This window comes from Anser brachyrhynchus (genome assembly GCF_964034855.1).
Source record: "Anser brachyrhynchus genome assembly, chromosome: 11".
Taxonomy (NCBI): domain Eukaryota; kingdom Metazoa; phylum Chordata; class Aves; order Anseriformes; family Anatidae; genus Anser; species Anser brachyrhynchus.
In genome coordinates this window covers 4,075,749-4,091,272 of record NC_137706.1, presented here as the reverse complement: position 1 = coordinate 4,091,272, position 15,524 = coordinate 4,075,749, and the positions used below count along the sequence as shown (strand labels likewise).

Below are 15,524 nucleotides of genomic sequence, written 5' to 3'. Positions count from 1 at the left end.
GAAGTTAATCCCTATACCAGCCAGGGGTTACCAAATGGACAGTCAAACCCTGTGAATATTTATCTTAGGCTACAGTCCCGCCCTCTCCCCCACTCCTTAACAAATGTTGTCCTTCTCCCCCTGCTATTTAGAAACCCGTGGCATTAGGAGCACTATCATCTTGAAAAGCACTCTGCAACACATCGGAAACCCAATCCGAGATGGATGGCTTAGTTCCACAGAAGTGGAATCAAAATGGCAAATCTGTATGTCGTCTTTCCATCCGCTGACTGCCTGTCTGCTCAAGCTCCAGTCTTTGCTAGCCCATCCCAGGCAGGAAATGCTAAATCACACATTGCTTACACTATTCTTAACTCCCCTTCCCAGTTCCTTTCAGGGCCTGTGTTCATCTTGAGAGCAGTAATCTGTGCAGATAAAGAGTTTGAGATGGGACTTTCTCTCTGAAGAAAGAAAGGAAAAGTAAATGGGGACTCAAGAGGTTAGACAGAAAGAATAAATGCTGCAAGAAAATCCAAAGGGCACTCCAGCTCATTGAATCGAGGAATGGCTGGGAGAAGACAAGTGAGCTCATCTTTTCCCAATCCTGCCATTATACCATAAACACATAATTGAGAAGCACCCAACTTCAGCAGTAAGACATCTAAAGGCAAATAGCATTTGACAAAAAAAATACATATATGGACTTAACTGGATGCTTCTTTCTTCCTTATGCAGCAACATATAAAATATTATACATATTGATGTATAGGATATTAATTACCTCAAACATAATCAAACAATCAAAAATTAAAAGGAAGGAAGAAAATTTGCCAATCATAAATAGTGTGAGAAAGGCCAACAAGTAACAGTTTGTCTGCTTTAAAACATTCAAAATGATTCCTCCCCAAACTGTTCCCTTTTTATAAATAGCATCCCCCACCTATAACTGATTCCCAACACCTGCTACCCAGTTCCTTCGAGGGGATGTCTTCCCTGATTAACTTCAGGTGGTCACCTCTAGCTCTGGAAAAAGAAATTACATTTGTGTCCAGGACATTTTTTAGGTTCTGTCTACAAGCAGGCTCCCTATCTGCTGAAAGGCAGGAAATATTTTCCCAGTAGCACAAGAAATAATTCAGTTCTAATAAATCATAATCAAGCGAAAATTAATATCACTTGATTTTACTTGAGAAGAAGTAAAATGGAGCAAAATTGAACGCACAATTGGACACCCTACCTGCCCTTAAACATATATATCCCATCTCATATCCTTTTAAGTCAGCATCAGCTAGCAGAACCCAGAGCTGCTGCTTCAGTTAACATTGCATCTGCCTTTCCTTCAGAAGCCACGTTTCTAGGAAACTGATAGTTCAGCTGTAAAAATCTGTTTGGGGGAGACACTTGATATCAAAGGGGTCAGAGAGGAGGAGATTAAAAGGAGAAAATATACAAAATAAAATCAGTTTGTCAGCTTTAAAGTTATTTTGGTGTTAAAAAAACCCACAACACTAACTTTTTTTTTCAGTGCTTCCATAACTCTGTATTACTTGGATTTAAACAGACATTATGGTCTCTAAACTGTTCCTTAAACCATGTGAGGTAAGAAGAAAAGTAACTAGCACTACTACTTGTAGTCTTGTAAGGCCCCACAAATAAGAAAGATCGAGATCAGCACGTACTTCTCTGCCTCTCAGGAAGATCCATCTAAAGCAGCTTCAAACACACTGCCAACAGCGAGTAGGAAGAGCTTTCTTATGGCTGTTTAATAGATATGTTGATTTAAAAACAAAAAAGAGTAAAAGCATTTTGTATACATAGCTGATGCAATTTGACATCTTTCATTAGCACTAAATTCTAATTTATTTTTAATTATGAAATGGTAGCCCCTCTGCAGCACCTGTGCTTTCTCATTAGCTTAAAGTGTGTATATTTTCTTATTACAAACACTCACACCGATATGTATATTCTATATATTTTTTCAATATCTAATAAAAACAACTAGTAACTCATTCTACCAGTAGCTATTCCAAAATTTGGAAGTAAAAAAAAAAAAACAGCAAAAACAGAAGGGATCTGATACACACAACGTGCGTAACATTCTTCAGAGAGGCTTATTCATATTCTAGCATCCCTTTTCCTAGAATATTATTTTCCTTTACATTCTACTGCCTAGGTGTGTTCTAAATATGCCTTATTTTCTTATTCCTGAGACAGTTATTTAAATTCGTATTAATTTAAACCCTTCAATTTAGTTCACATATATATATATATATAAATCTTTTCAACAACACTACAGCACCATAGGAGCAGATGGTGCAGCCTCAACATAGAGTAACCATTTGATTATTTCTCTCAAGAAAGCTGAAGAGGGACGGAAGTGTTACAGACAAGCAATAAAAAAAAAGTTTAAGGATATGAACATAGTTCCCGCAGAAAGAAATGAAGACTCCTGAAACTCTGTTAGTGTGCATGAGAAGACAGTGCTTGCATATGCAAACTTAAGACATGCATCAGGTTACCAAGAAGAAACTAAGAAGCACTCACTAGGACAATGAAGATACACCTAACCTATTTGTTCTGCACACTTGTCCATTACTTTTCATCTTCTAACAAGACAGCCAGCGTTCAGTATTCCTTAACAAATAATGCCAAGGTGAAGCATGTTAGCGGTCTGGTACAACAACCCTTGTATTAGAGTAATGAATTGTTAGAAACTTGGCAAACAAAATTCAGAAGTAATTGCAAAGAGAGACAGTCACCCTGCTATTTGAGAGCTACACCTGCAGATGGAGAAAGATTTGTTTGGAGACTATCATACACATGTAAAGAACACACATTTCAAACTGATTTGCTACAAACACATTTTTCTTCCTTGACTCACACATTTTAAGTAACATCGCAGCCATCAGATACCACTAAAACGCTGTTCTATCCCAGTATTCACAATCACTCACTTCTTTCACTCTTGCCCATTCCAAGTTTTGTTCTTGCACAATGTGTATTTCAAATTTCATTTTTCATAAAGTTCATTTTTCCATTTTTGTCAGTAAACCTGATTTTTGACTCACATATATTCACTCTGAACTTCTAATACACACATTTTTGTCTTGTTCTTCCAGATGTTCCATGCTACCTGACACTTTACTAAAAAAGTTCAATCATCTGCATTTTACTACATACATGTCTTATAATTACGTACTTCATGAATATATTAAAAATACTTCTCAGTTTGTGCTAGTCACAATTCTATTCATTTTCTTTAAGCAGCAAGTTAGCATCTACATCCTTCTACGGATACTTGCTTTCACTCTTGCTTGCATATTCCTCACCACTTGATCAGTAACACAAATTGGCTTTTTTGCCTACACATATTAGGGAGAGCTCTTACATTCTCTCCAAACAACTTAAACGTTTCCCATCACAATAACTAGGCAGTGAGTGGCAATGCTGGAAAACTTTCAGTACACAACTTACTTTCACAGTCACAATTTACATCACACAGGCTCTCCAGTTTGTGACTTATGCACAGCTTTGCTCAACGGTACTTCTTCCCATTAACTATATTTTTTATTTTCAAATAATAGTAATACAACAGCTTACATCATCTAGGGATTTAAAATTAAATATTCACATACCAAAGGCAATCACAGGTGATGCGGAACGAACATGAGAACATCACATTCTCAGATAGTCTTTTATTCTTTACGTTTTCTCGTTTTTATTGTGGTTGAAATTCCTCTCTACATTAATTTTGCCTTGACATTAATATTACGTTATGGAGTTGCTTAACTTTTATAACACTTCCTCCTCATGCAAGATAGCTGTTGGAATGTCCTGTGAGACACTACTTTGTGCAGCACTATAGCAATACAATGTTTGTATTACTCTTGCTTGTATTGCTCTTCAGGCATGTATTCTGCTCAAATGGCTTTCAACTCTTTAAATTTGAAAGAGGCAAATTACTTTCTATGCAAATGCAAAGTAACATATACTTGCAAACATTACTTTTGCCAAAGTGATCCGTTAAATTGTCCAAAAATAGGTGTTAAAGGCATTTTTTGGTTTATTTCAAGGTTCTTGTACTGCATTTGGTAAGAACCATCATAACTCTGGTGGTTTTTTTTTTTTTGGTACAAAACTAAAACTACCTTTTTGGTGTGTGAAGGATGTTAAATACCATAAACTTCCGATCACGAAAAACTATATTTGTTCTTTAATAAATTGCTAAAACTTGCAGACAAGATGCAAACCTCTTAAAGTCTCATTCAATTGTGAAGAAAGTTATTCTTAAATGAACACAGAAAGGTCATGAACTTTTGTAAAAACAAAACAACCCCAAAACCGCCAACAGTATGAATTGCCATTGCTCAGCCCTATACTATATTAAATTCTGTAATGCTTTACAGCACAAGTGAGTCAGGCATATATAAATTTAGCTCTGAGTAGTATCCAGATGACGAGAATGTTTCTATGTTGAATCATAGCAAAGGTGAAAGATGGATAAGTTTGTTTCAAGTCAACTTGCAATGATACAATAAGCTAACTTCTTCTCCAAGGTACTACTCAAGTAACAGCATATATTTAATTCAATTTATGAAACACGAAACATGCTCTAAAGATGCACAAAGGCTACTATACCTCTCGATGTTCTATCAAAGCATATATTTTGCTCCTGATATACAAGAAAGTGGGAAATCCTGAAAAGCAGTCTGAAATAGTCGTATTATGTTTACTTGAAATATATTCCCATAAGGAACACTAAATATGGTGATAATGTGCATAAAAAGTTACTGTCATCCTGCAAAATTCAGGCTAATTTAATAATGCTTGATGTGCCTTACATCATGTTCCAATGATGCAATAATACGCTGCTAAATGAGTCACCTCGCATTAGCTTCACAGAAATAGCAGAGCTGATGGCTACTGAAGGGAAAATGGTGTAGCAATATTACTGGAAACATTGATGGATCATCTTTCTACTTTTTTTTTTATTCATGCAAAAACAAAGATTCTAAAGCAGCCATATTTATTACCAATAGACACAAAACTTATAATAATAGTAACAGCCAGAAATGAGTTAAAAAGCTACCTGCTACTACTGAATTAAATACATATATAACATACACTGTAACATAAATACTTAATATACTCTTCACATAGTACTCTATATTTCACATTGCATGAAATATGTGGTAGTGTATGTGTATTTCATACGCTATAGAGTGGTACACATTTCATGCAGTATTATGTATATAATTTTACATATATTAAGTGAAATGTATTTAAGACAAATATAATCCACAACTCCTTCCAGCAGTCACGTAATTTACAGGTTTATTGTAAATTAAGTTTTCTAAATGAGTTTTATAACACTTAAAGTGTCCTATCATCATATAAAATATACACACTAGTGTAAATCTGTCTGTGAAAAAGATACACTTCAAACAAAAACAGGTGAATGCTGCCTCTTGGGCTCCTAACATCTACCATATTTAGCATTCAATTTTCTCTCGCGTTGGATACTATGTGGACTTGAAATTACCATGAAGGGATTGAAAATGTGTTATTTCCGCATGTCCAAAAATCTATAATGTCTACTTTTTATGCATGATTTTTTAGAATTAAAATAGAGCATTAAGGGGAAGTCACAAACAATTTACTATCTTCAGCCTAGTGATGCCCATCTCCTTACACCTCCTCTACAGTCAGTGGTGAGAGACAGACCCATAAGGCACAGAAGACCAGCCACTGCTGGGTTAAAGGAGTCTGTCTGCCAATTTGGCTGGGAACTTCGAGACATCAGGCTCATGAGGACAGTTTGTTACTGTAGTCTTCACAAAAGCTATCAGAGAAGTTAGTCTAACAGTTATACAAGTATTCCACATTTATATCATTTTCTTTTAAAATATTACGCAGATTCTTGGCATCCTTACAGATCAGAGCTGTCAAAGCAAAGTGCAATGACAGCTGGATAACTTTTGGATAATACTGTAAACAGAGTCATGTGTTCAAGATCTAAAGTCTAATCTCATTCCTTTTACATAAGCTACAGTGTTCAGTATTATAATTACATAGCAAAGAAAACCCTCTTTATAAAAGAAGCTTTCTAAAAAGTTAATCTATAACCAGTTTAACATTTGTTAAAGGATGCCATGCCCCTCGCAAATCTTCAATTATACAGCCAGCAGAAATGGTGGAATTACACGCAAAAACCACTAACAAGCCTCCAGCCTCCAATTCAGACACAAATATAGATGTTGCGTCAAGTCACAGAGCACACATTTCATTCTGGTAGCAAAACATGGCCTTTATATTTCTTCTAAAAGCTGTCAATTCTTGGTGCAAGTACAAATTTTTAACCTTCATGTAAACAATGTCTGTGTAAGCCTTAATTCATCATGTTACCCATCCGTTTAATGTGCACATACTCTATGAATCATTAGAAGGAAACCAAACAAAAGTAGTACTAGTTGGAAAGCTGCAGGATGTAGGGATGACCTGGCAGAAGGAGAGAGTATGCAGTAAGGTACAAATGAAGCCAAACCAGAAAGAGGATTCAGAACCTGACAGCAAAGCCCCAGACAAGTACAAGTTTTAATGTAACACAGACATACACCATTAACCATGAAAAACACTAAATCGCATAAACATAGCTTAAGACAAATAAAACTCCTTATTCTACAGTGTCATTTGCATGAATGGGTCCAGTGTAAAATGCTATCCAGGGATGTTTCTTTTTCACTTGTTTAAAACACCTGATGGAAACATATTTTGCAAGTACATATTTTCTGTCTGATAAAATATTTTTCAGTTAGCCATATTCACATCCTCGCTACTGTTATAACAGTAGCACCACTATTTGGCAGTAGAAGTTCTATGAAAACAATTTCTATATATTTGATTTCACACTAAAACTTCTGGAAGTGCCTAAGTTGCTTAGATTTCTAAGCTACACTGAAAACTGATCAAACTCAAGCTCCTACCACCAAAATATTGAAAAACCAATCAACTCTCTTGTTGAGATTACGCATACATACATACAAAAAACAGAAATCCCACCAGTTCCTAGTTAGCAAATGAGTTCAAGCAGCCAAATATGACCGGTAAGATCAAATTAAACTAATTTTAAATTGAATTAAAATTTAATTGAAAGTTAATTCCACCTACATTTCCATGATCCTAAATATAAAACCAAGTGACATTTACCTACAATAATATTTTCCCATATACTAAGAATGTTTAAGAACAAACTGCAGGAGCAGAAATAGTAGGGAGCATATCAAAGTACTAAACAGAAATAAAAGTGATGTTAACAGAAACAAATACATGCAAGATTTTGACTTGGAAATAACTACATGTAAAAAATATATTAAATGGTGCTAGATATAAGCAACTAGGAGATATAAAAGCACTTTCCTCAGTGAGAAACTAAACAACAGAAATTATGCTCATTACCACAAATCAAAAGAGAATTTTATGCAAAATTAACATAAACCTGCTTTGCAATACAGAACATGAACTTAATGAAGTAGTAATGTGGAAATGAGCTTGCTTCCAAACTAATGTCAAGTTTAAAATATTACATTTAAGAATAGTACACATGGAGTTATTTGAACAACGCTAATAACATTAATACAGTATTCCACTGTCTAGATTGGCAATAATGTAATGTCCCTAACTCATACTGAAAGAGCTACACCGCTTTTTGTGACTTCTTGATACTGAAAGCTCACCTGTACAGTTGCAAAGGGGTCTTGGTTTGTCAGAGCTACAAAGGCTGTGAAGATAATTCCTTAATAGGGGAAGCTATGTCGGGACCTGCATTACCACATGGTGCTGCCCATTCACACTTCCCAAACTATCAGTGGACAGACTTGAAAACAAAATGGCAAAGTCAAATCCTGTTTCATCTTCCAGAAGAATGTTGTTATTGAAAATATCAGTTGATGACTTAGAGTCAGAAGAAAGTTTTCTTAATTTAAAAACCATATCAAAACCACAAAGTGTTATTACATTGGATAGCTTAATTGTTAAAAATTGAAAGCCCAACAGTTTTCCTTAAAAGATGCACACCGGCTCTGGTAGGAGTAACACAGCTCCTTAGTGAACTATATTCAGTGATTGTGGTTTTTGAGAAACAAAAAGATGAAAAACTAAGCCATCCAGTCATTTCAGTCAGAAAGACATGGTCTATACTAGCAGCAAAAACGTGAATTGCATATTGGAAAGCCACTTCTTGCTAAGGAAAGAGTGGTTGCCTGGAAGACAAGGGGAAGAGTTGGAAGCAACACACAAGAAACCACGAATCAGAAGGAGCACTGATCCCTGGTGGACAGTGTGTAAGCTCTATCCCTCCAGAACATTCTGTTCTTATTCCTAGTCCAAGCCCATGACAAACTTCCTCTTGTCTCTTCATAAAGTGCTGGAAAACAACCAGACAAGGGTCTAACTTGTCAAGGCAGAACTGACTGTAATCCTCCACTACGTCAAAATAATTTAGGAAGAACACATTATCTGCCAACAGCGCCCAGATCAGTTGAATTCATGACAACAGTGGAGTCTAAAATACACTTATATTCTTCCTTTTCTTGGTAGTCTGGGACAATGAGCCTGGTAGATGTGCCTAAGCTCAACTATTTCGTACTTCAAAGTCTAATGATGCAGAGAAATCTGTTCAGGTGAAATTTAAAACCAAACCAAACCACCACCAACAACAACCAAAAAAAAAGAAGAAGGCAAGGCAGAGATTTTCAAACTACTAATTCTGAACACCAACTTCTGGATGCACTCCCCAAGATGCTTGAAAATAATTCTCAGTCGCGACATCTTCCTCATGATTCCCACAGTTCAGGCACAAAATCTGCTCTCTCACTGCATTGCAGCAAGTATCCTGCTCGGAAGCAGACAGCAGAGGAAATAGCATGGTTTTCTGACTCTCCTCTTGTCTGCTCCCCACAGGTCCGTGTAACTGAAATAGGAACTCTTTCTATTACTCTTTGGATATGGATATGGAAACCGAAGTGTATATGAAAGTGTCTAGTCTCTACTGTATCAGTAGATTTATCATTCACAGGTGAGAAATATCTTTTTATTCAGAAAAATAATTGGTAGTAGTAATACAAACTGAAATTAAAATGAAACATGAACAATTATTCAAAAATAGTCAACTTAATGACATTCCCCCCCCTTGAGACAGGTAAAGAAATAAAAGCAAAAAAAAAATTAAAAAAAAAAAACACACACAGTAAGTCTCTCTTATGCAACTGATTTGTTGTCCCTCCTGGCAAAATGGTAGTCTTTGCAGCTCACTCCTGTGTGTCCAAAGAGAGCTTACAGATGAGCCTGGGTCAGAGAGACCACCAAAAAAAGATAGGCTCCTGTTAGACATTTCCATCAGACAACACATTTGGAAGCATCTCCTGAACTCCTCAGATTTATGAATGCATTTATATTAAAATAAGTCTAATTCTTGTATCTATCCTATAAACAATTCCTTGTTTCAACAAGAAAGACTTGTTGAATTAATGTCATTAGTACATCACTGACTTGATCATGACAAGACACAGTGCCAATTCTTCCCTTTGAGATGAATTATCTCTACCATCACCATGTTCTGACACTATGGTGTTAAGAATCAGGAGAGCAACAGCTGTTAAAAACACTGTCACTTTCAAAAATCTCTCATTGAAAAAAAAAAAAAGGATTTCACTCTCATGGATACAGAAATAGTTCTACTTTCACACAGCAAGACAATCTCCTATAGGTGGATGCATATATGTATAAGATAATTTGACAACACAGAACCCAGAAAATTCATTCTACAACTCATGGAACATGTTCTTGCTTATGTCTGGTAATCTGAATTTTAATTGAAATGATTCCATTTGCTTTCAATCATCACCATACTTACTTGACAGCCTGGTAACCCCGTATCTCTACCATACAGTGGAAATGGACCTCTATCTGAGGCTTTTCCTATAAAAGAAAGACATTTGAAATTAGAATCCTTTTAAAGTTGGTTATGCATACATATATGCAATTCAGTATAAATGTATATTCTAGAAAATCTGCTAGCATCATAGTAATTTTACAAAAATTAAGTTACATGAATACGAGTAGGCTTCTAGATCTGTGCTTATCACAAACAGCACTACTGTAGTAGACTACATACCGGATTCCATTTCTTACATAGCCAATCAGTAAGAACGAACTACCGCCATCTTTCTGTTGTTGTTAAGATACCCCATCACTGTGTTGAAATAATAAGGGCAAAGGCTCAATACAACTTTACTTCCAATATCAATGAGCAGAGGTTGAAACACTTGTAGACATTTCTCCTTCCTCCATGAAACTAACACATAGCCAGTATCATCGTAGGCGATTAATATCCTAAGCAATAAAATTTAAAAAAATACATAGCCACAAGAAAAAGGAACAAAACCAAATTCAGAATGAAAATCATGTTAAACTTAAACCATGGTTGAATCATTGAGCTCTCAATACTCATACCCCTTAAATCCTCAAAAATCTCATCATATGTAAATGAAATTCGTAGCTGCACTCAGATGTTGCTAGATTATAAAACATTAGTAATACGTTTGCCAGTTTCGAAAAACTACTTAGTGCTGTATTTGTTGGTTCGGCCACCAGACTGAAATGTCTGTATATTAAACTACAGTGTGAAAGTTCTCCAGTAGAGCTCAGAAGTTTATCAATCTTCGCTTTTTTTTTTTTTTAAACTCTCCACTCAATCATGTTAGGAAATCAGGCAGTTATCAAATATGCATGTAATAGAAAATACCAACTGCATATAACACCCTCATTTATGACACTGAACCTAAGAACCATCCCCCCCCCCCGAGTCTTACCCAAAGGTAAGCATTAATAAACCATGCTACCTATCTATTCAACACTGTAAAATATTTGAAAGATTTGAAAATGAATGCCACTTTAGCCAATGAGGAATTCCCTTTTCCTGGATATGTATGGCTATGTATGCTGCCCAGTCCTCCTAAGAAGAGCAAGCAGCCTTTCTTATACACGTCCACTGAAGTGATAAATAGCTCTGTCCTACTGCATTTGCACTTCTAGAACAGGGCCTCATTTTCTTTTCCCGATTTTCTACCTTACTGCCAAAAATTCCCATCATTTCATAAGTGGGAATGCTAAAGTTTACTGTTTACTTAAAAATGTTTACTGTTCACTTAAAAAGTACAGCCTGGGTAAGTAGAGAGTTACAGTGAATTTGGCACTCTTAGAGCAACATCTCTGCAAAACTCTGATCTTGCTAACTACAGGTAGCCCGGTCAACAATAGCTTGCTCAAAAAAAACGGCAGTACTGCTGTAACAAAGGGAAGAAAAAAGTGAACATTTTTCTGCTGAAGCGATTTGCCTCTAACAACTACCGGGCACCAAGCAAATAAAATACCTAGCATGCAAAATTATGAGTAGCATGAATCATGCTGTTCATATTAACCAAACTCAGCATTTTCTTTCCAGAAAATGAGAATCTTGTATCACATGATAAACAACTTCAACTGAAGCATGCAGTATTCCAGGCAGGTTTTAAAGCAAGTGTTTGTACAAGAGTCAATTACAGAGATTAGAAAAAAATGATTTAAATTATCATTTGTGTAACAAGCCAGGAATTGCTAGGTAAGAACACACAAAATCATGTTATTTAAATTTTACCACTTCAAAAGTTTGGTAGTTCCATTATAAAGAAAGAAGCTGACTGTAATATCCCTATCTACGATCAATTTGTTTCTAAGAAATAATCCAGAGATGTCAAGGCTCCCAGATGCTGTGCTGCCTGAATATTTATCAAGAATTACTGCTAGAGCAAGTTAACATTTAACCTGTGCTCCAACAGCTAACCTTTTCAATTATTAGTTTGGAAAGCAACCTAGGATCAAGTACAAGACTGCATCCCAAACACATGCCCAGTACGAGCACTCAGGTACGACTCCAGCCTGCAGAAGTTCTGTGCCATCATTGCAGAAGCAAAATCTATGCCCTTCTTACAAAGCAGCATCGCTTCACTTGTCGTCAGGTTACATACACGTGGGCTCTATATGCCAGAGTTTTGCTTTCCATCCAGATTTGAATGATACAGACACTGTTCAGTTGTCTGTATATATAACCAACTCAAAATAATTGAGTTGGTTATATATACAAAACTTAATCCACCCAGGTCAGCTCACAAGGCATTTGACTCTTTCAGTAACTTGGTATCAGTTTGCCTTTTTATTTTCTTCTAGTAAATTTCTTGCTTTTTCAACAACCCAAACTTCCATGATCTAATTGCTACCTAACAGGCTTACAGACCAGGAACTACAGATTTAAAAGAAACTAAACCAAGAAAATCCCACTAAGTATTATAACCACACGTATCTCCTAACGTCATCAACTTAAAACCGTGACACATTCGGTACCAATTCCAACATTAATAGGCATTTAGTAAATAATGGTTTTCCTCCTGCAATTGCTTGTTTAAATATGATATGCTCACAACTTCATACAGCTTTTGAATACTGCACAAGGTACTGCAGTCCATCATAAATCTATCTGTGTAACAGCTGTGCAGCCTAAATACTCTTAACACCGAATGAACTGAAACAGCAAGATGCAAAGTGACAGTCAACTGCAGACAGCACTACATTAACTCAGCTGAGGGCTGCTCCAAGTGAATGTGCTATAAATGCCTGCCAGTAGTAAAACGGCATTCACCCACTGTTTCTAGATAATGCTTGGTTTACGAGAGGATGACAGAACATAACTCTGCAAAAAATTACTTACATTCCCACAGAATTAACCCTTTAGAGGCTACAGATCTGTGTATTTCACAAGAATGTATTTGCTCAGCAGCACGTAAAGTGCCAACGTTTTTTAAATGAAGCAACGTCTGTCATCCAGTATGAAATGAATGCCACAGTGACCACAGCTGGCAGCTGCTCCATTTGTCAGGCAAGAAGCATGTCTACCCACCTTGTACAGAGAATAAGTTTTCGGTGATTTTTGAAACACATTTTAAATCACGCTTCCTAATCATTTCATCACTGATAACACTTCACTGGTCACAGCAGACAGCCTGCCCCAAAGCCACCTTCTAACAGAACGTTCTCAATACCTCGGAGAATCCCCCCCTATCTGGAACACTGTTTTTGTTTCTGCACTGAAGTATTTCATACAAACACATGCCTGCACATCTCAAGTCTATGTCGACAACAGCTTCCTGGTTGCAAGGATAAAGAAAAGGACAGCTTTTGAAACACCCAAAAGAATTTCATCGTTATCATTCACTACCTTGAATTTTAAAAGATTCTGACATGGCTAAAATGTTACCAAATTGGCGTTGGTAGATTCAGAGACAAATCCATTTTTACAGTTTTCCCCCACCTCCCTGCCCAGTAACTGAGTGTCTTTGTTACCCACAGAATTAACACATTCAAATCATTTTTTGTATTCAGATCCACAACAAGCAAGAAATTGCAGGAACTATACTGGCAGGTGCATATGGATGATGTAAGAAAAATGTTCAACACAATATTTAAATACAGTTTCCACACTTAATATTATTCCCAACTCATCACAAAATGGAAATAAAGTATGAAAAATATATAGAATACCATCCTTGCTGCTTACAGAACAGATACAGTTTTTAAATTTTACTTTTATTTTTTTTAGCGTTAAATAAGATTCTGACTCATGAATTATTTCAGTAAGGTGAAAAAATTTAAATTGGATTTAAAAAAAACACAAAACCAGCCCCACTCCTAAAGTTTTGTTTCCTGCCTTCTTCTTAGAGGTAAGAATGACACTTGCAGCTAAAAATTACTACTACATATCTAGACATTTCCCCCAGCAGCAGGGGAATCATTTCTTCATTTTCCACAGGCCTCCTCATTCTTAGAGGATTTCACACTTCTAATATCTATATTCCATCTTCAATCTCTTTCCTAATATTTTAGAAGTACACATTACATATACATACACAAAGATTACAGGTTTTCTTTCCTTACAATGCTTGTGACCAAAGCTCACAGAAACGAAACAGATCTAAAGCAACACAATTTGAAGACAGTGCTTGCAACAAATGACCTCCTATTCTCGTCACAACAATTTGTTCAAGTATTATTGGCTCACATGTGCCAAGCACACTGCTGGCGACACTGAAGATGTTTAACAAGCCAGTGCCAACAAGTGCAGCTGCTGGACTTGCAGCACCCTCCTCCTGTTCATCCCAAGCCAAATTACTCACTTGGCTATGAACAATGAAGCAGCAACACAGAAAAATGCCAAGTGCTAGTGAGATTAGTGATAAACTACAGGATCCCTGCAGAGGTCAGTGATTAGCAAGTCCCCGCTTGTAATCACTTTCCTAACCCAGCCTTTATCTCATCACACGCTCCATCTTAACTCAGTCTTCTTGTGACTGGAAGCAACTTCCCAATCAATGATCCCTGAAACTCTTGGCAAACATATCCACACTGTCTTACCTCTTATTAAAGTAAACCTACAAAACATCAATTGCCTGAAAAATTTCAAACTTTGTATTGGGAGTTAAGATTAATAAGCCTTTCATACGTAACAAAATCACTTCACTGGAAAATCTCATAATAAAGTAACAGATTAGAGGAAAAGTACAAACATTTTTAAGCAGGAACGCCACGCCAAAGTGATGATTAGCATTGCAGTCTATACAGGTAATCTATAAGACTGGTGGTCTACATGTTTTAGAACACTGGATAAGCAAATTGCATGCTTATCAGACTGTAACTAGGGAAAAAATGTGTTTTAGATTTTTTTCCCCTTTTTCTCCTTACTGTAACATCTTCTGAAACCAAGTTTCCCAGAAGGGAGGTGATAGGGTTAAGCAAAGCTTGTTTTTAATACTACAGATTTGCCCCTTACCTCTTTCTTTGCTCGAAATTTTGAAGGACCATGATCCTACAGAACAACTGTCATACTCCACAAGAAGTGAAAGATTATGATTTGCAATGAGATTTATTAAATTTACATGCCCAGCCTCAGATCCGCCAGAACTTTCCTGTGATTCTCCATGGCATACATTTTCTTTTGTAAGACAGCTTTATACTTGTATTATGCAGTTCTATTACTATCTTGTCTTATTTGGAGCAAATATTTTTATACCTTCCATGATGCAAAGTATGGAGAATCTGAAGCTGGAGTTACCTGGAGTCGACTTCCCATTATAACAGCTGTAATTCAGGAACAACGCTTTAGATAGCAAAAACTAAATTACTGCTTTCATAGACATTTGGAAAGGACCATCTGGGAAAAAAAAGCATTTTTTTCATTGTGCTTTCCAAGGCTTAGGAAAGTTTAGAAGTTTTTATACTTACAATTGTGAGGGCAGTTGCAGATGTCTTTCACTGTAAGAACTGTACTGATGGAACTGACCAGGCAGTAAGTCTGGGTACTTGAGACATTAAGCACAGAAACCAAGGGATTTCTCACAACTTCTTTAATGCAATAATTTAAAAAGAAATAATGTCAGTGTGTGAAGTGGCATTAAAGAACC

The 15,524-nt window shown here is 36.3% G+C and overlaps 1 protein-coding gene across 16 annotated transcripts in view; it reads right to left on the bottom strand.

The window, feature by feature from the left end:
* The window catches only part of TCF12 (transcription factor 12), a 164,076-nt gene that overhangs the window by 59,408 nt on the left and 89,144 nt on the right, over positions 1–15,524 (bottom strand). For all 16 annotated transcript variants that reach the window (XM_080551795.1, XM_080551780.1, XM_080551778.1 and 13 more), the window contains one exon: positions 9,890–9,954. In XM_080551795.1, the coding sequence (XP_080407921.1) occupies positions 9,890–9,954 (65 nt within the window). The remainder of the gene's footprint in view (positions 1–9,889; positions 9,955–15,524) is intronic.